The sequence below is a fragment of the Geotrypetes seraphini genome, chromosome 13 (assembly GCF_902459505.1).
Source record: "Geotrypetes seraphini chromosome 13, aGeoSer1.1, whole genome shotgun sequence".
In the NCBI taxonomy this organism is placed as follows: Eukaryota; Metazoa; Chordata; class Amphibia; order Gymnophiona; family Dermophiidae; genus Geotrypetes; species Geotrypetes seraphini.
Window position 1 is genome coordinate 25,455,676 of NC_047096.1, and position 26,389 is coordinate 25,482,064.

General features: G+C 44.3%; 1 protein-coding gene across 2 annotated transcripts in view; it reads left to right on the forward strand.

The window, feature by feature from the left end:
• The window catches only part of DSCAML1 (DS cell adhesion molecule like 1), a 361,981-nt gene that overhangs the window by 299,253 nt on the left and 36,339 nt on the right, over positions 1-26,389 (forward strand). For both annotated transcript variants that reach the window (XM_033919234.1, XM_033919235.1), the window contains 5 exons: positions 2,543-2,689; positions 4,656-4,811; positions 12,551-12,690; positions 19,071-19,224; positions 25,952-26,069. In XM_033919234.1, coding sequence (XP_033775125.1) covers positions 2,543-2,689; positions 4,656-4,811; positions 12,551-12,690; positions 19,071-19,224; positions 25,952-26,069 — 715 coding nt within the window. The remainder of the gene's footprint in view (positions 1-2,542; positions 2,690-4,655; positions 4,812-12,550; positions 12,691-19,070; positions 19,225-25,951; positions 26,070-26,389) is intronic.

A 26,389-nucleotide genomic window follows, 5' to 3' on the forward strand; every position in this document is an offset into this window, starting at 1 on the left:
TGGGATACTGAGAGAGGTGCTGGGATGTAACACAGGTATAGAAAGCTAACCAGGTAATAAGTATAGAAATCCAACCAGGTCGTGCATGTGCAAGACCGGAGGGTTAGGACTTCGATGGGAAGATAGGACTCAATGGGAAACCAAGGTGGCAAGGGGGCCCCTTCTGGTGACTCAGACAGGCCGTGACCTGTTCGGGCCGCCGCGGGAGCGGACTGCTGGGCGGGATGGACCTATGGTCTGACCCGGCGGAGGCACTGCTTATGTTCTTATGTTCTTATGTGTGATGGGGAATCTGTCATACTCTCCTTTGTCAGCGAACAGCAGCTGTGTATCATTCCTTCTCTCCATTTATCTTGTTGTGTCTCATGCCCCTTTTCTCTCTCCGTTCCTTTCCTTTGACCCCTGCTGCCTCTCTTATCATGTTCACTCATGCCATCTCCTGTCTTTTTGTCTTGCTTCTTCAGTCTGCACTGATATTGCTCTTTTCTGTCGGTGTTTCACATTTTCATTTATCTTTCTTTCCTTTCATCTCGTCACTCATCCCCTTGCATGATTTCAATTCTCGATCTTCATCCTCCCCTTTTCTCCCTTGCTTTCTCGTTATCTCCTTTTCTCCATCTTTCTCTTCTTTTTTGTATTCTACTACTCTCTGTCCCTTGTTCTTTTCTTCCCTCGTCACTTGCCCTTCCCCCTCGTCCTTTCTCTGATTCATTTCCTCTCTGATCTCTCAGTAGAACTGATCTGGAAATCTGGAGTCTATAGCAGGGGTCTTCAAGCCCTCCTCCGCCATCCACCTTTAGCTGACCGGAACATCTAATTGTCACCACATCCGAGCCAGCATACAGAGCTGTCATTTTTTGGTGAACAGCAGAGTATGAGGCTATAAAGACTATAATTTGTTCCTGGTTGACAGATTGCAAGGGGGGGGCCTCTCTGTATTTCATTTTTTTTTTCTTAACTTAACCATCTTTCTTCCTAAGAACAAAGGGACCTGAGCTTGTGTGCTGAAGATCTTAAGACCAAATTACAGTAGATTTGTAACCCAATGAAAGGGATGTCAGAGTGGATTTACAAGTCAATGATGATTCTTTAATGAGTGCAGAACCCTGTAATCTTCCAGGAGCCGCTATCCAGTTCAGTATTAGCTGCCCATTTATCAGCCGAGCGTGTGCTGCTGCCACTGCTCACACATCACAAACCAGCCCCAGGATCAGCTTCTCAATAGTGGAATAGCAGAGATGCTGTAGGGCAAGATTGAGATACATTTGCAGAGCTGTTTGGATGAGTCTTGTTATTGGAATAGGGAATGTTGCTGAGCAGGAGTGAGGTATAACAGCAGAGCTGTGTATGAGGGGCATCTCAATAATGGAACATCAAGGGGTACTGGGCAGGCGTGAGGTTCGGGAGAGGGGGGCATAAGTTCAAATCAAGGGCCCTCAAGTGACAAGTTTGGAAAGGGCCCCCAGAAACAGGTCAGCCTCAGCAGATCTAGGAGTAGTGGCAAGTGGACTTCTTGGAAAGAATTTACATTGCCAACAAGGTGCTCTGGCATAGTCGTGTGTGACCCAAGGACTGGGCTTGGGTGGTTGAACTCTCAGGGAAGCCCTGACAACAGTATAGGTGAGAAACTATGTGCTAACCTCTGAGCCTATTGCTTTCTCTTGAGTTTGGGTTGCATCTTGTTCTGTACTGAGGTTGTGGTCACCCCATATCCTTTTCAGAAGAGAAGGGAGAAACTAAGAGGTTTCCTCACTCCTTGCTGCAGCAGTTTTTCATACTTAATTAAAGCGCTCATTAGCCTGTCAAAGCAGGCTCATTTCCTAGTGGTTGCAGCACTCCTGGAGGAGCATTCAGGGACCCCTGGTAAAGCAGTGGTGTCTTTCCCATAATTATATTACTTTCATTTTGCTCCAACTGACAATGTGTATTAGTTTATTATCATCTGGCCCTAATTACATGCTGCTTATATTTTTACACCTAAGTAATATGAAACAATAACGGTCCTTTAAAAGGGATCATTATAATGATATATTCTCTAGTAAATGCTCATAAAAATTAAAGTTGCTTCTTATGGGGGCTGAGAGATCTAATTACCTTCTAGTAACTTATGGAAATTTGTTCTTCCTCTTACAATATACACAGGAATCATTAAACATGTACAGTTTGCTTATTCATAACCAGGAAATGCATTTTTAAAAGCGAAGAAGACATCTGTTTGCCCCATTCTGCTTACTTTGATTGGTTTCGGTAAACAGGGAATATTGGAACATTTCAGCTCTTTCTTTTAGTCACACTTGCACAGATATAGTAGATGCAGCTCCTGAAGCTCCAGGATTAAACAGGACAGTGCTGTTATCTCTTCTTCCCTTTCCTTCTATGTATAACTTCCTGTGTTGCCTGCAGACTGGGACTGTTCATTGATGATAATGTGTTTATGTCTGCCATGCATGTGGCAATCTGTGTTGAATGTTAAATGGGATTGAAGAATATGGCTGCATGCACCTCACCTTCAGACCTGATGTTGTTTCCTTTCTCTTCGCAGTGCCCAGTCAGCCCCCTGAGAACGTGAAAGCACTCTCTATCACTTCTGAGGTGGCTGTCATCTCATGGTCTGAGCCACCACGCAGCACTCTGAATGGTGTGTTGAAAGGATACCGTGTTATCTACTGGTCTGTCTACCCAGATGGTGGTGAGTTTCATGGCAGAAAGTGGATAAGGTAGCCAACTTCCCAAGCAGAGTGCTCAGCTTTCAGGAGTTCCCCCTCCACAGAGCAGACCTTCAGAGCATCTTCACTCCTGTAAAGGCTAGAAACCGGCAACTCTTGTGAATGAGGGTTGTGCCTGCTAGGCTAAGGCTCATTTTCAAAAAGTAAAGATGTCCAAAAACAGAACTTTTAATCACCGAAACATCCAAGTGCCGATTTTTGAAACTACTGTAGATTTTTAGACATCTTGCAGGTCATTTACCCTCCAGAACATCTAAATGTTAAGGGGGGATATGTTAAAGGCATGTTTTAGGGTGGGATTTGAGTATTTTTTCAATTTCTTATATCATTCTCCCAGGGGAGCTCAGAACAGTTTACATACAGTTATTCAGGTACTCAAGCAGTTTTCCCTCTCTGTCCCGGCGGGCTCACAATCTATCTAACGTACCAGGGGCAATGGGGGGGATTAAGTGACTTGCCTAGGGTCACAAGGAATAGCATGGGTTTGAACCCACAACCTCAGGGTGCTGATGCTGTAGCTTTAACCACTGCGCCACTTGGATGTCTTGTAGGATAATCAAACCTTTATGAAGACGTCCAGGGCAACATTTAAACGTTCAGAGTTAGACCTCTTTTCAAAGTACCTAAGGGCCAAAAAGGTATCCAAACTGACCAGATGACCACTGGAAGGATGAAAGCATGCCCCCCCCACTCCCCAGTGGTCACTGACCCCCCTCCCACCCCCCAAAGTTGTGAAAGAAACAGTACATACCAGCCTCTATGACAGCTGCAGATATTATGGAACATCCTAGTAGAACAGCGACAGGTGTCTAGAGTAGCCTGGTGAGCTGTGTAGTGAACCATAGAGAGGGAGATCCTGGCCCATATCCCAGGCTACCCACTACATTTATGCTGGAAAGTGTGAGCCCATCAAAACCCACCCAAGACCTATTGTATTGCCATATAATAATAATTTATTTATATACCGCCCTACCCCAAAGTTCTAGGCGGTTCACATACATTAATAACTTTATACAAACAATGAATAAGAATAGGTGACACCTGCAGCCAGAAGGACTATTGGGGTGGTAGACAGGTGGATATAGGAGGTTGTGGGAAAGTTTTGGAGGGCTCACCATAACACTATAAGGAATTATGGTAAAATATGAAACTGGCACCCTTTATGTGAAGTTTCACAGCAGTGCCCCCTAAGGCATCCCAGTACTCCTTTGGCATATCAGTGTGGCCAGTCCATTAAAATGCTGGCCCCTCCCACATCCAAATGGGTTTGTATTTGTACATTTTGATTTTCGAAAATGGCTGAAAAAGATAGATGTCTTAATGGCCAGGTCATCTAGACGGGCCATTTTTGGGGGGAAAAACCTTGGACATCTTGCAGTTTCAAAAATGGTAATTTTCCCACCCCAACCTTTGCGGGAGACATCCAAAGTCGGACTTAGATGTCCTACTGAAAATCGCCCTCCACGTATATGAGAGGGAACATGGTTAAGTGTGTACATGAAAAAAGGAACATGTGAGGATCATGTAACCAGGAAAGGAATCACAGAGGCTGGATACATGGTGAGGAAACTTTGGAACCGTGTACATAGAATTTGTAATGTGTGGGGATCATGCAACCAGGAGAAGGGTGCTCAGGGGCTGTGCACACAGGAGAGAGAACACAGAGATTGTTTTGTATAGGGGGGGTATGCAACCAGGAAATGATGCACAAGAACTGTATACATGGGGGAGGATAGGCAAGGATTGTGCACATAGGAGACGGAGTGTGGGCTTTGAGCATAAGTGCTTTACTCTTTGGTTGAAGTGGGGGTTGCTTTTCCTGTGAGAGAAACGGTTTAGGGGCTAAGGCTGTGGGTGAAGGGAGTGCATGTTTTGTGAGGATTTTCTGTGCTTGAAGATGTCTGGAATGTACACCTGCTCTCTTTGCAGAATGGGGGGCGCTGCAGAATCTGACCACCACACCGGAGCGTGTGGAGTTGAAGGGTCTGGAGAAATTCACCAACTACAGCGTGCAAGTGCTGGCATTCACGCAGGCTGGGGATGGGGTGCGCAGCAGTGTCCTGTATCTGCAGACCAAGGAGGACAGTAAGTACACCTGGGGAGGAGCAGTACCAATCCCTTTCCCCTCTCCCTCACATGGAAGTCTGGGAGGGATGAGTTCCTGATATGTAGGGGCCATGATCCATGCAGGCTGCTTACAGACGAAGACGCTGAAGGATTCAAATCCAGAGGTGGCTTCTTTTCGTTCCTGTTCATAGAGAGTGGAGCTATCAATCACCCAGATCCAGCATCCAAAGTACAGCGAAAGAAACTAGAGCTGGGATCATTATGCTGTTCACTGCAGAGCACCAGTTTCCAGGGATAATCTGGCCAAAGACTTTCTGACACATGGCATCATCTTTTGACTGTGAAGTCATAAAGCTTCCCTTGTGATATCACAGTCTGCACAATGGCAATTTGCAGAATTGACTAATTTAAATGCCTGGAAAAAGAATGGATTAGGAAATTGAGCTGAAATCACAGAGAAACCACCTCCCCCCTCTCATCTCTCCCAGTGGTATTTAGCAATCCAAAGCAGCATAGTAATTTGAGAAATGCTGGGATAGCCTTGGGAAATAATCCCCCCCCCCCTCTTCTCATTCATTGGCAGTGACTCAGATTAATTTATTCTACTGTCCTTCAGAGGCAGATGATCTCAGCAATGGGACAGCATCTTCTTGACTGGGGGAGAGAAAGAATATCCATTCAGGCAGGGCAGGAGAAGGCACAAACTATCAGTAAGAGGATCCTTCCTTTTCCATTATACTACTGCCTCCTAATTAATGTCACGGGCTACCTCTGCATCATTCTTATTGTCATCAATTTAAGGCAAATCCTAACAAACACTCTCTTTCTTATCCACAGGGAGCTTTGGCCTTATATATTGCACTTTCTTTGTTTTTTCTTGAGGGGAAGGGTGGTTCTTTAAGATACATCTTTTTAAAGAAAAAACAGGGTACCGCTGCTGTATATCGAAGTCGGTTCTGCAGGTTTGAAATAGGCTGAGGGCAGCAGCCTTCCATATACCAAAGATAGAATGGGCTGGTCTTCCAAAATACTCTCTCAAAGGCTCCTGAGTACCATGTCTGTAGTATATGCAGAAACCAGGAACTCCCCTTCCACTTCTTTCTCTCGCTCCCACTCCTGCAGAGTTTTGTCTTTTAATCTGTTTATTAAATTCAGCAGTTAAATATAACATCAACTAAAGCATAACAAATGGAACTCAAAATGGAACCAAGGCCTGTACTCTTATGACCCCGGTTCCCAAAGTACAAAGTACAGCATTAACGGGCCTACAGGTTTTTATTGCATACTCACCCTCCCACAGCCTTCCCCTCACTCTAACCCTCCCTCCCCTCCCCCTTGAGATTTTCAAGAACCTGGTATCACAGTCCTAGCTTTAGGCTGTAACTTGCAGTAGGTTTCTGAGGCCATCTTCCTCCATGATCTCTCTTGAATACCCTTTGGTGGGATTTACTGTATATTTGAGGATGGATCAGTCCTATCCCAGCCTACCCCTAGATCACCAGAGGTGAGGGGGGTGGAAGGTTACAGGTCAGAGAAGAGGAGACAGAGTGCAGAGTCTGGCAGGGAAGGGGGGACAGGGTACAGAGCCTGGCAGGGAAGGAGGGACAGGGTGCAGAGCCTGGCAGGGAAGGAGGGACAGGGTGCAGAGCCTGGCAAGGAGTGTGGGGTTGGATGCAGAGCCTGGCAGGGAGTGAGGGAGGCTGGGTGAACAATTTGGTTCAGAATGGGTTTTTTTCTTGTTTTCCTACTCTAAATCAAGGGTGCGTCTTATGGAACGAAAAATATGGTATTCAGATTTTGACTTCGTGCCATTGGTGATAAAATATTCAAAATAGGGCATCCATATATTCAAAAAGTCCTTTTGTTTCTTATTAGAATAATATGCAGATCTCGCCTTCCAGTACATCAGTCCCTGAAGTTGTATTTCTCCAATACCAATAAGATTGTGGTTCTGTGATTATCCAATAGTTTAGAATACATTTTGTTCCCCACAATATAACATTTACATATAAACATTTTCTCTGATGAGTTATTTACTTCTATTAAAGAGAATTTGGAGAACATCATATTTATTACTGACAAAGGCATAGGGTATCGGAGCACATGCTGCAAAAAAGAAGCTGTCTCTCGCCAAAAGTGCTGAATGTGAGCACATTCCCACATGCTGTGTATCAAAGCATTTTCTACAATGGAATACTTCATAAAAGCCGTGAGGCTGCACAACCAGCATAAAACACTTTCTTTTGAGAGAAATAGGTCCGCAGCATTGTTCTAAAGCAGGGCTGCCCAATTCCCGTCCTCGAGATCTACTGGCAGGCCAGGTTTTCAGGATATCCACAATGAATATACATGAGAGAGATTTGCATACCAGGAAGGCAGTGCAGGCAAATCTCTCTCATGAATATTCATTGTGGATATCCTGAAAACCTGGCCTGCCAGTAGATCTGGAGGACCGGAATTGGGCAACCCTGTTCTAAAGTGACACTCCTGCAGGTCAGCACTATGTATCACTTTGGGGATCTGAGCTAAAGCTGTCTGTAAAGTTTCCGTCCTTATGGGGTTATTTGTTTCCCTCTCTGAGAATTCCAATATTGCTTGATAGTTTTTAGAGGGCTGCAGATTTCTCAGTTGTCTATGGAAATATGACACTGAGGGATTTTAAGTTCTGGATCTGCCTCCAAAAAGGTCTGAAACCTATGACCAAACTCTTTTGGGAAGGGATGTTATATAGTTTGCTAACCACAAATATACAAAAAACACATCTTTTCCCTGTATCCCCTTCTGCAGTGGCTCTTCATATGGTATAATCGTACTATTCTCTGTCAGTACATGTGTGAGCAAAGAAATTCCAGCTGTTTTCCATCATGTAAAACTAGAGTAGGCCACCCCAGGAGGAAATCTTACATTCCCTACTATTGATAGACATACACTAATGCTGGTTTGATTTGACAAAGGTACAATCTGTTTCAGAGTGCTCGAGAAAGTAAACTATTCATAATATACTTTGGTATGTTACTCAGTCGTGCGTGCAGGAGATAGTTTAAGTGCAAGGGATAGAAATGATCCATTTCTAGACTTAATCTGTATATAGCTAGTCATTGAGGACCCAGTTCCTTAAATGGCGTAACAGACAGGCTTGATTATACAATTTCATAGCAGGCAATCCCAGCCCTCCCTTTGTCCAGGATCCCTCTAAGAACTCCCATCCCATTTTAGGTTTCTGTCTCTCTCACCCTCCCCCAACAAAATTTTAATACTATTGACTTTAGTCTCATCATGTCTTTTGCATCAAACAAATGAGGAGTGTTTGAAGGGCGTAAAGCTATTTTGGAAAAACAAATTCACTCTAACCAAATCGTTGGAAGTCCTTTCCAACGATTCAATAATATCACCATCTCCTTCAATAGCTTATCTACATTAAGCCTATACATCTTATCCACATCCATTGTCATCTGAATTCCTAAATATCGGAAAGATATATCCACCCACTTTAATGGAAAGGAGGAGCCCCAATTTTGATGTAGTGTTTTTGGGGAGCTCCAGCTTCAGACTTCCCCCATATTAAGGCAAAACCTGAAGAAGTCTCCATATTCCCTGATACTTTCTAATAACAATGGAAATGATTTGTGAGAGTAAGGCAAATATACTAAGATATCATCAGCAAATGCTGCTGTTTTAAAATGATGGGCACCCACCACCATTCCCCTGATCTCTGGGTTGTGTTGCACCTCCCTGACCAACTGGTCTAGAGACAACACAAAGAACAATGGCAACAAGGGACAGCCCTGTCTCATACTCCTCTGTATCGCAAAGGGCTCTGACAACAGTCCATTTGCCAGAATCTGCGCCTTGGGGTCACAATGTCCGAATAGCATTAAGAAAGAAGGGGCCTACACCATATTTCTGAAGTACATCAAATAGATGTCCCCATTTCACTCTATCGAATGCCTCTTTGGCGTCAAAACTAATGAGCATTGATAAAGTACCCTCCAATTTAGCTTTTTCAAAGGCGACCAGTATGCACTGTATGTTCTTAGACTGGTTTACCACACATAAACCCTACTTGTTCCAAAACCAGGGAAGGCAAAACCCTTGCTAATCGATTAGCCAATATTTGGGCCAACAATTTTGTTTCAAAATTAATCAACGAGATAGGCCTATAAGATTCTGGTCACTCTAAATCCTTCCCTGGCTTCAAAAGCACAACCATCCATTCTATATTCAGATACCTGGGTAAAAAATCTTTGGCTACACTAAAATTAAAGACTGATGCCAGCACAGGGGCAATCGCTTCATGAGATAATTTATAAAATTCCCCTCGGAAACTGTCTTACCCAAGGAACATTGCTAGATTTTCTATTCCATTTTGCCTGCTTTTATGGAAGCGTCTGATTTAACCACATTGAAATCTGATCATTTTGGAAGCTCTAGGCTATCTAAATACACAGCTCCTTTCAAAGGTTTGGATAATTTCCTGCAAGAGAAGTCCATAGGCCATTATTGAGATGGTTTGGGGAAATCCACTGCTTATTCCTAGGATAAGCAGCATAAAATCATTTTTACTACTTGGGATCTAGGTAGGTACTTGGGACCTGGATTGGCCACTGTTGGAAACAGAATACTGGACTTGATGGATCCTCAATCTGTCCCAGTATGGCAATTTTTTTGCTCTTATGTTCTTATCTTCCTCCAGAGCTGAATATAAGGGGGCAAAAATGGTTCTCAATATTGAAACAATTTCCTTATTTTTATGATGTAATCATGTATTTCTAATCGTAGATCTATTCGTAAGGCCAGAATGGTGCTTTGCCAATCGAGCTAATAACTGACTGCTTTTATTCACAAATTTATATAGCTGATATTTGTAATAGGCCATCATTCTCTGTGTCCCCTACTGTAATTCATTTAAGGCCAACCGTGCCTCCATGAACTGATGCTTACAGGCCAGAATATGATTCCTCCTATATAGGCATCACAAAGCTGTCACTCTCTGTTCTAAAAGTATAATTTCATGGTGGCGAGCCTTTTTTTGAAAAGCCATAGATGCTCTAATCTCTCCCCTCAACACTGCCTTAGCAGTTTCCTAAAGAATAGGGTTCCCCTGATGTTCCCGATTAGGAGGTATTTCAAAAATTGATTGTCCTTATATAAATGACATGGGAATCTCCAACAGCAACTTTCTCCATCCGCATCTCTCCAATTATATTGTAAAGCAGTGTATCGCAACCTATGTGCCTCATGAGATTCCAGGTGTGCTGCTAGACGTCGAGGAGAAGGAGAGGCGCCAGCACCGGTTGACTGCCTACAGAATGTGCCTCTCATGGCAAGAGGCACATCCTGTAGGCAGTACACCAACACCTCGTCTTCTCCCCGGCGTATCTCCTCCTCCGCGCCTTTTCTTTTACAGCCCTCCACCCCCCTCCCCACTCCCCACTGGCATCTCAAGGTCCCGTCTGGAGGACCTCCACGCATATGCGGATGTCAACATGATGACATCATGCCTGTGTGTGATGTCATTGTATTGACGCCCATACACTTCCGGATGCCCTCTAGCCGCCACCCCCAATTTGGTGTGCCGCCGGCTCGCAAAGTTTGAGAGACACTGTTATAAAGTCACCAATGCATGATCTGAGATCTCTATAGGTCCTATCTCTATTCTTACGACTTCAGACAAAAGAGCTCGGAATATCAAAGCATAGACAATCCTGGACATGGTGAAGTGTAGACAGATGTGTGTAATCTCTTTCCAAGGGATGTAACACCCGCCACACATTCACCATGTCCACGCACATAAAAACAATACCCCCTTGCCCATTTACCAGGGTTTCTATCCCCGAGACAGACCTGTCCAACATTGGGTCATATACATCACTGAATTCCCCGCCCAACAAAATAGTGATGTTCCCAAAATCTAAAAGTAAGCTCAAAAGCTCCCTGAAAAATCCAATGTCTAGATTATTAGGTGCATAAACATTGCATTAAAATATTGACTTTTTGTTTATAACTGCTGATACTGTGATAAACCTCCCCATAGGATCTCACACAATCTTGCTAGTAGTTAAGAATGACATTTCAGAAAAGGCCCCTAGAGGGTAGGGGGCATCTGTCTTAGAAGATCTGGCAGCAGATGAAAGGGACCCCCCCCCCCTTTTTCCTTTTATACCACTGTACCCAGGTAAATAGCTTTTGAAAACTACCCTCTGTACTTCACTCGGCTAGAAAAAAAATTTAGTCTTCACCTCCTAATTACATTTCACATCTCTCCCAATGCAGCAAAATCAACCCCCATCCTCCTCTATTGCTGATCCTCTGAGATCCCCCAACCCTACTGTTGCCAATCCCTGAGCTCTCTCTGAGACCCACAAATGATGCAGACAATCTCAGTCACACATTATTAGTGAAATTTCAACCTCCAAAAAGGACTGAGATTTAACATACAGTCAAACCTTGGTTTGCGAGCATAATTTGTTCCAGAAGCATGCTTGTAATCCAAAGCACTCGTATATCAAATCGAATTTCCCCATAGGAAATAATGGAAACTCAAGACGATTTGTTCCACCTCCCAAAAACTTGAATACAAAATACTATGTACTTGAATTGCAAGACCTCGCTCATTTAGAACAGTCACTACACTCCTGCAGCGTCAGAGAGAGAAGATCCGTCGGCTCAGTAGTAATGTGTGTATACTGTATGTACTCGTATTGCAAGACCTTGCTTGTATATCAAGTTAAAATTTAATAAAATGTTTTGTCTTGCAAAACACTTGCAAACCAAGTTACTTGCAATCCAAGGTTTTACTGTAGTTGAATTTTGTTTTCTTATATCATGTTACTGCCAACTCCTGAGCTCTCTCTCAGATCTCCAGTCCTACTACCATCAATACTTGAGCTTTCTCTAAGACTCCCAGCTCTATTACAGAGGACCCCTGAGCTCTCTATTACAGAGACCCCCAAACCTTATTACTGCCAATAACAGCTTTCTCTAAGACCTCAAGCCCTATTTTATTGCTGATCCCTGAACTCTGAGACCTCCCAGCCCTATTACTGTCGACTCCTGAGAGTTCTTCAAGATTCCCAACCATATTACTACCAACCCCTGAACTCTCTGAGACCAGCCCTATTACTACTGACCCCTGAGCTGTCTCTCAGACCCCCGGCCCTATTACTACAGCCTCTAAGTTGTCTTTTGAGATCCCCAGTTTTATTAATACCAAATCTAAAGCTTTCTTTTCCTGCTGACCCCCAGTCATATTATTGCTGACCCCTGAGCTCTCTCTGAGACCTTCAGCGCTGTTATTGCTGACTCCTGAGCTCTCTGAGATTCTCAGCTTTATTACTGTCAAGTTCTGATCTCTCTGAGACCCCCAGCCCTATTGCTACTAACTCCTGAGCTCTCTCAGACCTACAGGCCTATTACTGCGAACCTCCTTTACTGCAAACAGGAATATAAAGGAAGGACATGGGACACCACCATCCACTCTAAAATGCTTCTCAGTTTTAACCCTGGAATTCATATTTTCCTGCATGTATTTTGTGGGTTTTCTTCCTTGTGGTGTTTGTTTTACTTTTTCTCATTTTCATGTGTGTCTTCCCCACATTCCTTCATGACCTGTTCCATACACAGTGCATGAGACAACCCACCTAAATGGGACTTAAGGCACCCAGATGCAAGTTCAGACACTAGACTGCTGCACTGCTCAAACAACCTTGGCAGTCTTTGTTTGCTTTAACACTGATCCAAATTACATTCTCCTCTAGTTCCAGGCCCTCCTGCTGGAATTAAAGCTGTTCCTTCATCCGCCAGCAGTGTAGTAGTAGCCTGGCTTCTCCCTATCAAACCGAATGGTATCATCCGAAAGTACACCATTTTCTGTTCCAGCCCGAGTACAGGACATCCGGTAAGTTGACCATGAAGGGAAGATTTAGGGATGGCCAGCAAATGTAATAAGTCTGAAACTCTGATTTTTTTTTAAGGCAGAAACTGTGTGAGCTCTTTGGGGATTGGAAAGGCTGTGTCCTCTGCATGTGTGCCATTTGGAAATTGGTGGGGGGAGTTCTGTACATCCGTACCTGGGCTTTGCTGTAAGATTCTTATTGGCAGTGCCTTTACAGTAAATGTTGTTAGGCCCCGATTCACTAAAGTCAGCGGTCGTTGCTAAACCGACTGAATTCACAAAACAGCCCACCATGTGTTTTTCCTCTCGATCGCCCATTTTCCAATCCGGCCATGCAAATTGATTCACTTCCATTGCTTGGCTATTTTCCATCGGGTTTTACGATCCGAAAAACCCGACTGCTGTAGACCTGTCGGTAATTGTGTTACCGACAGGTCTGCCAGGTTTTTGTTTTTGTAATGGCACAGATATTTTGCATGTATTACACATACAAAATATCTGTCCCTTTTTTTTTTTTTTATATCCCCCACCGCCGCTGATGGCCCTCCCTAATGACCCCCTTCTCCCCCCGTCAATTGCCGTGACACCACACGCTTCTCCCCACGCGAATATGACAGGAAAGGTACCCACTTCCTCCTGCCATCAGTCCCCCCTGTGCCAAACAGATATGGCAAGAGGGATGCCCACTCTCTCCTGCCATCGGGTCCCCCCTCCGCCATCGAGTCAGTTCCCCCCTGTCGCCGTCGCCCCCTCCCCGTCAGCAATGCCACGTCCCGGTGCATCATGTGATGCATGGGGAGGAGCCTAAGGCCCTGATTGGCTCAGGCTTCTCCCTTGGGAGGAGCCTGAGGCACCTGAGCCAATCAGTATAAAAGTGTACTTAAAGGGAGTTATAATATATGCACTGTACACTCATGGGTTCAGGAATAATGCCACTTAATAAGTTGGTGCTCTCAATACATAATGTCACGATCATATATTTTATCTAGACTTTTCAGGATCTTTGATAGCTTTTCTCCTCTACATCTGGAGAGTCAGGAGAGCCTTGAACTGTTCACTGAAAGGAATATAGGAGTTGAGCCTGGACAGGTGACAGCAGTGGTATAGCCAAACTTTGTATTTTGGATGGGGCCTTCCACATCCCCCTCCCCACACCTCCCAGAGATATTTTTAAAAAGACAGGTTTTATATATCCATCTCTCCTTTCTCTCTTCCTGGGATCTGCCCTGCTATCTCTCAACCCCATCCCTCCTTGGTATATACCTTGGACTCTTCCTGACACCTGCAGCAATTCATTTCTGCTGCCGGTGCCGACCCCAAAGGCTTCCTTCTGCCATGTCCAGCCATGAAACAGGAATCGATGTCAGCGAGGGCAGGACGAGGCAGAAGGAAGCCTTTGGGGCTAGTGCCGGCAGCAGAAATGAATTGCTGCAGGCACCAGGAAGTGTGCAAGGTATACTATGGAGGGACGGGATTGAGAGATATGAGGGCAGATGCCAAGATGCCACGAAGGGGAGGGGGCAGTGTGGTGCCATCTCTGGGTGGGCCTGAGCCCAAAATGGTTGGGCACAGGCCCACCCATAGCTACACCACTGGGTGACAGTGATGGGGCAGCAGAAAGAAGAGCTAATAAATGCTTGTGCACTTTTACAACATTGTGTACAGTGAGGTTTGTGTAGTGGAACTAAGTGGGTGCTTCCTTTTCCAGAGCTTTTAATACCAGAGGGCATAATAAAGAGGTTGAGGGGTGGTAGATTCAAGAGTAATGTTAGGAAATTCTTCTTTACGGATTGCACTCCCGAGGGAGGTGGTGGAGAAGAAAACGGTGACAGAGTTCAAATAAGCATGGGATGAACACAGAGGATCTCTAATCAGAAAATGATGGGCATACATTGAAGGAACTAAGGCCACTACTGGGCAGGCTTGCACGGCCTGTGTCCCGTATATGGACATTCAGTTAAGGACGGGCTGGAGAGGGTTTCAATGGCTGGGATGGTTAAGATGGGCTGGAGTGAGTTTTGATGGAGACTCCAGTAGATGGAACCTAAGCACATTACTGGGCAGGGCTCTGGGTTTCTGGCACAGTAATATCTAAGAAAAAGGACCATTTAAACTAAATTAATTTATGGAGTTTGTATGGTTAGGCAGACTGGATGGACCACTTGCGCCTTTATCTGCCGTCATTTACTATGGTACTGTGTTACTTATTAGCGAGAATACCACCAATGAGACATGCTAATTTTTTTGCTGTCTGTATTTGGCAGACTGCTCATGTTTGGCAGGAATGTACTTTAGGAGAGAAGACAAGTTTGGGCTGTTTGTTTCTCTCTCCTGCTCATTTGCATCTAAGTCAGTTCACGGGTCAACTTGTGAGCCCCATTATTTCGGCATCCATGTTCTGACCTAGTAAGATCCATGTTGCACATGACATTCTCTGCTGCACTGGAGTCACTGATGAGTCCTTTTTAAAACATCTCGTAAAATATAAGTAAATCTTAAGTGTGCTTGTTCTGTGGAAGGGGGCCGCCAGGCACACCCTGCTTATCAAATGCTCCATCTCTGCTTCATTTCAATATCTGAGCTCCTCGTTTCCAAGGCAACTGCATCTTTTCACCCAGGCAGCTGGTACAACCGCTGGGAATCCAATATCATTTGCTTGGCCAATTGTCAAAACTGTCATTTGCTTAAAAACACAAAATGTTGCACAGCAAGGTCTGTTTCCTGTGGGGGTTTATCCCCTTTCTGGAGTCCTGGAGATCAGGAGAACAGGGAGCATTAAGTCATTTTAGGGCAATGCAAGCTGGGAGGAGTTGGGGGTAATATTTGTTCAGTGTATTAGTATAATGTTTTGGATGAAAACCACTACATTAGCATTGACCAAAAGTAAAATAAGACACTCTGGCCCAGATTCTATAAACATCACTTAAAGATAGACACCTAGATAGGCATACCTAGCCAATCTAGGTTTCTAACTTAATTTTTTTAATTGGCTTAATCAGTGCTGATAATTGAAAGTGCAATTAAAATCAATTAATTAGCTGGTAGGTGCCTACCACCTTGCAGTAGGTGTCTACACCAAGGTGCCTATTGGTAAGTAGGCATGGTTAGGGCTGGAGTTTGGGCATGGATTGACTTAGGCACATAGTAACATAGTAAATGACAGAAAATAAAGACCCAAATGGTCCATCCAGTCTACCTAACTGTACACGCTCTATAAATAAAAATTTAATTTAAATGGCCCTTTCTCTTTGATATTTCTGGGCCAGAAACCCAGAGTTCGACCCGGTAATGTGCTTAGTTTCCATCTACTGGAGTCTCTATCAAAGTTCACTCCATCCCATCTAAACCATCCCAGCTGTCGAAGCCCTCCTCAGCCCGTCCTCAACTGAATGGTCATATACGGGACACAGACCATGCATATCTCCCCAGTACTGGCCTTAGTTCTTCATTATATACCTGTTATTTTCTGATTAGAGATCCTCTGTGTTCATCCCATGCTTTTTTGAACTCTGTCATTGTTTTCCACTCTACCACCTCCCTCGGGGAGCACATTCCAGGTATCAACCACCCTCTCCGTAAAGAAGAATTTTCTAGTATTACTCTTGAGTCTACCAACCTTCAACCTAAAATTATGCCCTCTGATTTTACCATTTTCCTTTCTCTGGAAAATATTTTGTTCTACATAAATACCTTTCAATTGATTGAACGTCTGAATCATATCTCCCCTGTCCCTCCTTTCCTCTAGGGTATACATATTCAGGGCTTCCAGTCTCACCTCATACATCTTTCGGTGCCAACCTCCTACCATTGTCGTCTCGTTTCACTGGACCGCTTCAAGTCTTTTTATGTCCTTTGCCAGATACGGTCTCCAAAATTGAACAGAATACTCCAAGTGTGGCCTCACCATTGACCTGTACAGGGGCATCAACACCTTCTTTCTTCTACTGGTCTTCTACTATACAGCCTAGCATCCTTCTAGCAACAGCCACCGCCTTGTCACACTGTTTCTTTGCTTTTAGATCTTTGGACACTATCACCCCAGTGTCTCTGTCCCCATCTGTTCATATCAGCCTCTCACCTCCCACACGCACAATATCTATCTCATTAAAAAAGAAAAAAGTCCCCGCCCTCCCCGATATCCCCCCGATGAACCGGCACTGGGCACTGATTCCCCCCCCCCTCCGTGCCAGCAAAAATCAGCAGGAGGGATGCCCCCCTGTGTGAGAAAAAATTGTCAGGAGGGTTTCTCATTCCATCCTGCCAATGGAGGTCCCTCCTGTGCCGGGCGCCACCCAAACCATCCCCTTCCCTCCCCCCTTCCCCCCAAAAAAAGACAGGAGGTATATCAATTCCCTCCTGCCACCAAATGCACCCCCACACCCCCTCCCAATACCTTTGCCAGAAGTTAAGAGCAGGAGGAAAGCTCAGTTCCTCCTGCTCCAAGGCCCACTAGTCCAAAATAGTGAGCTTTCCCCTCCCCGATACATCATGTGATCCATGGGGAGGAACCTAAGGCCCTGATTGGCTCAGATGACTCAGGCCCCTCCCAAGGGGAGCTACAGAGGGAGGAGCCTAAGGCCCGATTGGCTCGGATGCCTAAGGCTCCTCCCCTTGGAAGAGGCTTAGGTGTCTGAGCCAATCAGGGCCTTAGACCCCTCCACATACATCATATGATACATCGGGGGAGGGGAAGGCCAAAAATATAGGACCCGATATTCAAAATTATTAAATGGCCAGCAGAGGCTCCTGGCCATTTAAATCACTTGCCCAAAGCATTTTCTGCAGCAATATCTGGTTAAGTGCCTCTGAAAATGCTCTGTTAGTGTCCAAGCCAAATACTTTAACCATTTAATAAAACCATATAAATAAAACCTATAAAAAGCAATCCTCTCTTTATCCTCTCATAGCCAGTTAAGTGCTGAATATTGCACCTAACCGGCCATGTTTTCACTGGCTTTGTATACCCAGAAATTCAATGTCGGAGCCCAGATATGACCCAGCATTGAATTTTAGGTATAACACCAGCAGCGGTCATAGAATATGCATATAAATTGGTTGTAGCATTTTTAGGTGCTGAAATGGACTGAATACGGGTCAATGAACGCACATCCCTATTCTTCAGTATGCACTACTCAAGTGTGTCTGAGCAAGTCAGCATAGAAGTAGCATTTTAAAAATGTCCTGTCCCACAATACATGAGATTCGGCACTGCCAGAACAGGAATTTTAAAAAAATTTAACCTCCTTCTGGTCTGCTCAAACACGCTAAAGCAGTGCGCACTGCTAAGAGAAATATCAAGATAACTGCGGCAAATATAGTTGTATGCGGTATATAAAATTTTTAATCTCATATAATAAAACGCTAAGCGTGCATGTGCACTCCTACCTGCATGTTCCCTGATCCATATGTCTGTGGCAGGCAGGAGTGTGCATCCGCGCTTACAATGGCCCCACATTCGCGATCTGGCCGGCTAACTTTCAATCCAGGCCTGAACTTTATCCTGAGAGGCACCTTTAAACTTAAAAAAAAAAAGGCAAGGTATGATATGGAGGGGGAGGGAAATACCGCTGCTACACCACATACCCGCACTCAACTAAATTCAGAAGATCGTGAGTTGCACTGAGCTTTCTGCAGTACTCCAAGGGGCAGTCTGGCCGACTCACTTTCAATCCACGACCGAAGTTTATTTCAAAGCCGCGGCAGGCGGGGATCCTGAGAGAAGCCGCTGGCCACCTTTACACTAAAAAAAAAAATCCGGCAAGGGACGACGTGGAGGGGGGAGGGAAATACCGCTACTGCACCACATACCCGCTCTCACTTAATTCAAAGATCGTGCAGTACTCTAACGAGCAAAATACCCTTACAGCTGGAACACCTCCTTGGTAATAGCATGCGCATTCAGCGGTTGCTGGCGAAGGCACCGACATTGAAGAAAAGGTTGTTTGTTTGTTGTTTTTTTTAAAAAAAGCAGTTTGCTGGGCAGGAAAAAATACTTGTATGTTGTTTTGGGTGAAGGGTGTGTGCTGGGAAAGTTGTTAACTATTGTGCATTGATTTAGGTAAAGGACGGGGGGGGGTGCTGGGGAAGGGGCCCAGGGAGCAATCTTGCTTTCCTTTGGGGGAGGAGGGGTGTGATTGGTGGTAAAAGGAAGGGAGAGCAGGGAAGGGGTGCTGCTGGATATGGGGGAGAGACAGAAAGGAAGAAAGACAGATGGGGCCAGGGAGAAAGAAAGAAAGAAATGCCTAAGTCTACACATCTATTCTAGCAACCGTTAATGTAACGGGCTACAAAACTAGTAAATAAATATCCTGATATTGCCTTTGAATATTGACCAGACTGTGTGTTTTTCTATGCATGTGCTTTGATGATTTTGCCCTCTGCAGGCTCCCAGTGAGTACGAGACGAGCCCAGAGCTGCTGTTCTACCGTATTGCACACCTGACTCGTGGGCAGAAGTACACATTCTGGGTGGCTGCTGTTACTTCAGCTGGCCAAGGCAATATCAGTGAGAAGGTCATCATTGAGCCTGCTGGAAAAGGTAGATACGCTATGCCCCCCCCCCCCCATCCTTCTTGTGGACCTCACTGTACACTGCTTTGCAATCCGCCCTCTTTGCTGGTCAACACTTTGGGTCAACACTTTGGGTTCGATATTCAGCAAGCAACGATGAGCCTTTTGCTCACCACCGACGGAGTTAGTCCCAGATTTATGTATTTAAAAAATTTGTAGCCCGCATATCCTGCAATTTTAGGTGGGTAATAATGCAACATACATAATAAAATCACACACACTTACAATAATCAAAAAAACAGGCAATTGACATTCAAAGCTAGGATTTCTGTAGGCTTTGGCTTTGAATATCCGGTTATTTTTAAACCAGCGGCCAAGTGCTGACTGAACACCCCTAGCACAGTTAGATGCTAACTGCAAATTTTGGCACATTAAGAACATAAGAATAGCAATACTGGGTCAGACCAATGGTCCATCAAGCTCAGTAGCCTGTTCTCACGGAGGCCAATCCAGGTCCCTAGTTCCGGGCCAAAACCCAAGGAGTAGCAACATTCCAGCATCTCAAAGAATAGCAAGATTCTGGAACCCCAATGAGAGCCACATTCTAGAGCTGAGATTGTGATGTCATAATGCCTCATTCCACAGTGCCTCAGAGCCAACCTCATCAGTGAAGTTACAATGGCTTAATTGTCCTATACTTGGCTCACGTAAGAACATAAAAATAGCCTTACTAGGTCAGACCAACGGTCCATCAAGCCCAGTAGCCCGTTCTCACGGTGGCCAATCCAGGTCCCTAGTACCTGGCCAAAACCCAAGGAGTAGCAACATTCCAGCATCTCAAAGAATAGTAAGAGTCTAGAACCCCAGTGAGAGCAACATTCCAGAGCTGAGATTGTGATGTCATAATGCCTCTTTCCACAGTGCCTCAGAGCCAACCTCATCAGTGATGTTACAATGGCTTAATTGTCCTATACTTGGCTCACATAAGAACATAAGAATAGTCATACTGGGTCAGACCAATAATAATAATAATAACTTTATTTTTCTACACCGCCATAGTCAGATGACTTCTAGGCGGTTCACATCGAAAGAAGGCTGAACATTCAGCGAATTACAAATGTGTGAGGGGAATGTTGAAGAAGAAAGGGGGGGGAGGGAATGTAAGCGGGGTTGAGAGGGGAGGGATTGTGAGAGGGGGTTGGGATTGCCTGAGAGATTGTTTCGGGTTTGTAGGGGGAAAAATGCGTAGAGCGAAGGTTGGCCTGTTTAGGTGATGAATTTGTCAAATAGAGTGGTTTTGATTGATTTTCGGAATGCGTTGTAGGTATGTCTGGTTTTACCCAAGGTGTAATAATATTCCATGCTACCGATAACAGGGCTTGATTCTATATTTTGATCGATCTTTTGCTTATCAAGCAGGTAAAGTTCAAGTATGGTTAGATGACCTGATTCAACAATCTGCATCTTATTGCACCTTTACAAAATTGGTTAAGACCTATTTGTTCAAAAAATTTGTTACTTGATTGATGACTATGTCATAGTTTCTTATTGTATTTTTCACTATTGAAAGATTGAATTGCTTTTCTGTGTGCTTTGTATCATCACTGGAATGTCCAGTCCTCTTTATTCTGTGAACCGCCTAGAACTTTTCGGGTGTTGGCAGTATAGAAAAATAAAGTTATTATTATTATGTGGTGCCCAAAAAACTGGCGCTAATCATAACAGTGCACAGCGCGATTCTATAACAGGCATGCACCATATATAGACTTACACCTGGCAGTCATACGCAGCATAACATTTAGATGTACCCATTTAGGCCAAGGAAAACCAGGTCTAAATACATAAGAACATAAGCAATGCCTCCGCTGGGTCAGACCTCTGGTCCATCGTGCCCAGCAGTCCCCTCACGTGGCGGCCCAACAGGTCCAGGACCTGTGCAGTAATTCTCTATCTATACCCCTCTATCCCCTTTTCCAGCAGGAAATTGTCCAATCCTTTCTTAAACCCCAGTACCGTATGTCCACCACCCTCTGGGTAAAGAAGAACTTCCTAGCATTGGTTCTAAATCTGTCCCCTCTTAACTTTTCTGAATGCCCTCTCATTCTTGTAGTTTTCGAAAGTTTGAAGAATCTGTCCCTCTCTACTCTCTCTATGCCCTTCATGATCTTGTAAATCTCTATCATATCCCCTCTAAGTCTCCGCTTCTCCAGCGAAAAAAGCCCCAGTCTCTCTAATCTTTCAGCATATGCAAGGTTTTCCATCCCTTTTATCAGACGTGTCGCTCTCCTCTGAACCCTCTCGAGTATCGCAATATCCTTCTTAAGGTACGGCGACCAATATTGGATGCAGTACTCCAGATGCAGACGCACCATTGCCCGAAACAACGGCAGGATAACTTCTTTCGTTCTGGTAGTAATACCCTTCTTGATTATGCCTAGCATTCTATTTGTTCTCATAGCGGCCGCTGCGCACCGTGCCGTCGGCTTCATTGTCATGTCCACATGTGCCTAAGTTGTGCGCAGATCGGGTGTATTCTGTAACAGTGTGTGTAACTTTTAGGAAGGTCCACGATCCGCCAGTGCTCCTCACCTGGCCACGCCCCCTCTTGAGATTCACACACCACTTTATAGAATGCGCCTACCAAGCTGTGCGTGTAGTGTCAGTTTTGAGGTGTTCGTTGCCAATTATCGGCACCAATTTGTCCTGTTAAAACAATTAAGCTATGCATGCAAATTGGCTGTGCGCATCAATTTGTCTCACAACATATGGCGCTTTACACAGAATTTGGGGGTTAGTCAGTTAAGTGCCCCTGAAAATCAGCAGCTTGCGCCAGCCAATTTAACCAGTCAATGACCAGCTAAATCACTTTGAATATCAGCCCCTTTGTTCTAGCTGCAAATTCTGGAGTGAATGTGACAGGTCTCTTATTTAACATTAGCTGAATCTAGAGTTTTTTTCAGGGGACCTGTGCAGCTGGTACAACATTGCAGGGGGGTACAGGGACTTAGTAACACAGACACGAAATCACCAATCTGAACATGGTATGCGTATGTGTAACTCAATACATTTCAGCTCTTCCTGTGTTGTGTAAAATAGTTATTTGCTGAACAGGCCTTGAGTTTAGGCCTTATATTTTCATTTAGGAAACAACAGAGCAGGTCTGGGGGGGGGATTGAACATGGAAAAGTTTGAATCTGCATTTTTTGTGGTGTTCTCATGATGAAATGATGGGGAGACGAGATTACGAACTGTCAGCAGTCTATGTGTTGAAGAAGGTGATGTTCAGGTCTCTCCAGGAAAACAGCTCACGGAGAGCATTTCATTCCAGTTCAGTTGCTAAGTGCTTTTTAATTATAAATTCAATTTGTTTTAAACACACTGATGTGACTATAAGGCACTTCTGGTAGAGCTGTCAACTCCGTCTTCTTCTGCCTCTTGTTCTGTAATATGTTGTGGGGGGGGGGTTTAATTTGTTAATTTTAGCTTTTTACTCACCCAAGACAAAGGCACTTAGGACACATTACAATATGCAAAATGGAGGCGTAGCCTAGTGCTTAGAGCAGTGAGCTGAAAACCAGGAAAGCCCAGGTTCACATTCTGCTCCTCCCACTGAGACTCGTTGTGCCCTTTGGCAAGTCACGTCACTCTACATTGCCCGTGGCAGTCAGCTTTTTCGGCAGCCGCTGGCTCTTATGTGAGTACCAGCAATAAAAGCGTAAAGGTTCATAGATTTCACCTTTCTGTGGTACAACCAAAATGGCTTACATGTATTAGATGCAGAAACCTCCTCTGTCCCTAGTGGTCTCACAATCTAAGCTTTGTACCTGGGACAATGGAGGGTTTTAGTAACTTGCCCAGAGTCACAAGGAGCTGCAGTGGTAACCGAATCCAGTTTCCCATAAAACTACCTGGCTAAAATTTAACTAGTAGCCTAGTTAAACTGCTAGTTTTGAATAGGGGCCTAAGCCTAAAGTTGATGGGCATAAAATTTTGTCTGCCCCCACTCTCCCCCATCCCTGGCCCCTCCAGCTTGAAATATAAATACTTTAGCTGGTGGGGTTCCATAAGCCCCACCAGTTGAATATTTCCTCCTCCGGAAGCCAGAATGCTTACCAGGCTTGGCAGTTGGTGGTAGGGTCCGTGAGCCAATGCCAAAGCCACCACCCTACACATGCTCAGTTTTACACTTGCAGGAAAGCTGAACAAGTGTGGTTTGCCAGCATCGGCCCAGGGACACATGCCACCAACTTCTGGAGGGGAGATAGAGGCTTTGTTGATCCTTGCTCTATATTATTTGTGTTTATAAAATGACAATTGTACAGAATATTGTTTCTTTTTATAATTTAATAAAATAAGTTCAATATAAAATCATAACTATTTGAGGATTCTGTGAATGGAATCAGATGGTTTGCGGGACAGGGACCGAGCTTGCGAGGATGGGGACACATCTTTTCCCCGCGTCATTCCCTAGTATTAGGTGCCTACTGGAAAATTAATTTTTTAATTAACAGTGCCCATTGAACCGATTACAATATTTAAGTTAAGCGTGCCAATCTAGGCACCTAACTGCAGGCACTTTTAATAGAATCAGGGCCTATTTGGGTAGGTGCTGCTGAAAATCCATGTTTGATCTGCTCATTGGGACATGTCTGGTTAGAAGCTTCTCCTACTCGAATAATCCTGCTGAACTGAACCTGAATGTAACTCACCTTATGCTACCACTGAAAAGGTCTAAGCTGAATAAAAGTCAGAAATCAAATAATATCACATACACAACTGTAGAAAGAACAGTAATACTATGCAAAAGGAAAATCAAATTTCAACAAATGAAAACCAAATATTAGTAAAAAATGAAATCATTAAATACTACAATAATAATAAATTGAACACACACCTACACTCTCTCTCTGAGCTCTGCCATGCTATGGAAAAAAAACAACCCGGGGGGAAGCCACTGCTTGCCCTGGATTGGTAGCATGGAATATTGCTACTTCGTGGGTTTTGGTCAGGTACTAGTGACCTGGATTGGCCACCATAAGAACGGGCTACTGTGCTTGATGGACCATTGGTCTGACCCAGTATGGCATTTTCTTACGTGAGCCAAGTAAAGGACAATTATGCCATTGCAACATCACTGATGAGGTTGGCTCTGAGATACTGTGGAATGAGGTATTATGACATCACAATCTCAGCTCTGGAATGTTACTCTCATTGGGGTTCCAGAATCTTGCTATTCTTTGTGATGTTGGAATGTTGCTACTCCTTGGGTTTTGGGCAGGTACTAGTGACCTAGATTGGCCACCATGAGAATGGGCTACTGGGCTTGATGGACCATTGGTCTGACCCAGTAAGGCTGTTCTTATGAGAATCAGAGTTTGAGCAGGCTGTGTCTTGAGGATGTTCTCCTCTCAGCTGCCTCATTCTGAAAGTCCTGGAAAACCTCTAATGGGCTAGAAGGATGGACTGCGGTACCAAGATCCCATTTGTGCTAAATGTTGTGGCTCCCTTTATTTTAATGTAAATGATCAAACAAGAGAAATTGTTACTTATTGTGTATGTGCATTTGTACTCCGCATTGAGTTTTATGAGATAGCGGAATAGAAATGCTTGAAATAAATAAATGCAGAAAAGAATCATTGGATGGTATTGTTGAGACACTTCCTGCCACCTTTCCATCCCTCTTACCTGTTACAGCAGCTGATGAGATCAACCCACACCTGCAAGTAGTCCACATTTCTCTAATACTGATATTGTAGAGGAGGATGAAGAACCCATAAAGCCTTGCTCTTCATTCCAGGTCTGACCAACAGGTCAGGTTTTCAGGATATCTCTAATGAATATGCATGAGAGAGGTTTACATGCCTACTGCCTTCATTGTATGCAAATCTATCTCATGCATATTCATTAGGGATGTCCTGAAAACCTAACCCATTTGCAGGCTTTGAGGACTAGGAGTGAAGACCGAGGAGGGAGATCCAGTCCCAGGTGATAATGACAACAGAGGCTCAGCTTCCAACAGCTGTCAAGGCCCTGTTGAAATGTATTGGATGAATCATTTTATATGACAGAGCAAGGGAAGTTGTCTTTTCTTTAAATGATAACGTGTATATGTCTTTTTCTGAAACAGGAGAGTTGGCCACCATTGGCTCAGTGTATTAAATGTATATCTAGGCTGGTGTTGCATCTCTTATTGTCAGAACAGTCTCACCATCTTGTCACATCATTTGCTAATTGTTTTAGACAGAAAGATGGCATTTCCCAGAACTAATGGATTATTTGTGATACTGATAGTGGGGTTATGACAAGCTCCTGGAGGTGAGTGATGTGGGAGCACAGATCAGCTATCTGTGAGGGCGAGAGGATCAGGAAGTATCATTCAAAGGCCAAGTTCTCAATATGGAAAAATGTGTGTGCTTGGTCGGAGCACAGTATTAGGAACTGTGGATACCTAAGTTTCATCTCTCTTACTCCTGAAGTAGACCTGAGTAGTCACCATTCCTTCCAAACTTATGTAACATACAGCAGTGACTTAGGCTGTTGGCAGATTCCTTTGTGTGATTGTATAACACACTTAGCAGTGAGATATACTAAGAGCTAGGGGCAAAGGAACACCTTTCCAGTGAAAGAGATCTTACAGACCAATCTCTCACGTTGATGATACTGTTGGGCAAAATATTGGTGAGGCTGTGGTCCCAGTAGCTCACTCCTTTCCACTGCCTATGCTGACAGCAAATATTACCTCTTGTGTTCTACAGCCCCTGCAAAAATCATATCATTTGGAGGAACAGTAAGCACACCTTGGATGAGGGATGTTCTGCTGCCCTGCAGTTCTGTAGGAGAACCAGCACCTACAATTAAATGGACCAAGGAAAGGTAAATGAGACGCATCACAGAAGACTTTCCACTAAAAACCTGAAACCCCCCCCTTTACCTATTCACAGAGAGGTCATGGAGCATTTGTTGAACATTCCAGGACAATTCCTAAGGAATGTGTGAAACATTCACGTTGTATTTATTGAACATTCTTGGTCTATTCCTCAGGAATCTGTGGAATATTCATGTTGCATTCATTGAGCATTTCTAGGACTTTCTTGCTACACAGAGTAGTTGGTATGGAAGTTGGAACACACATTAAGTATTCAAATTCTTCTCTTTCACCTGTGAAATCAGAATCCCTAATAACAGCAGCTAAC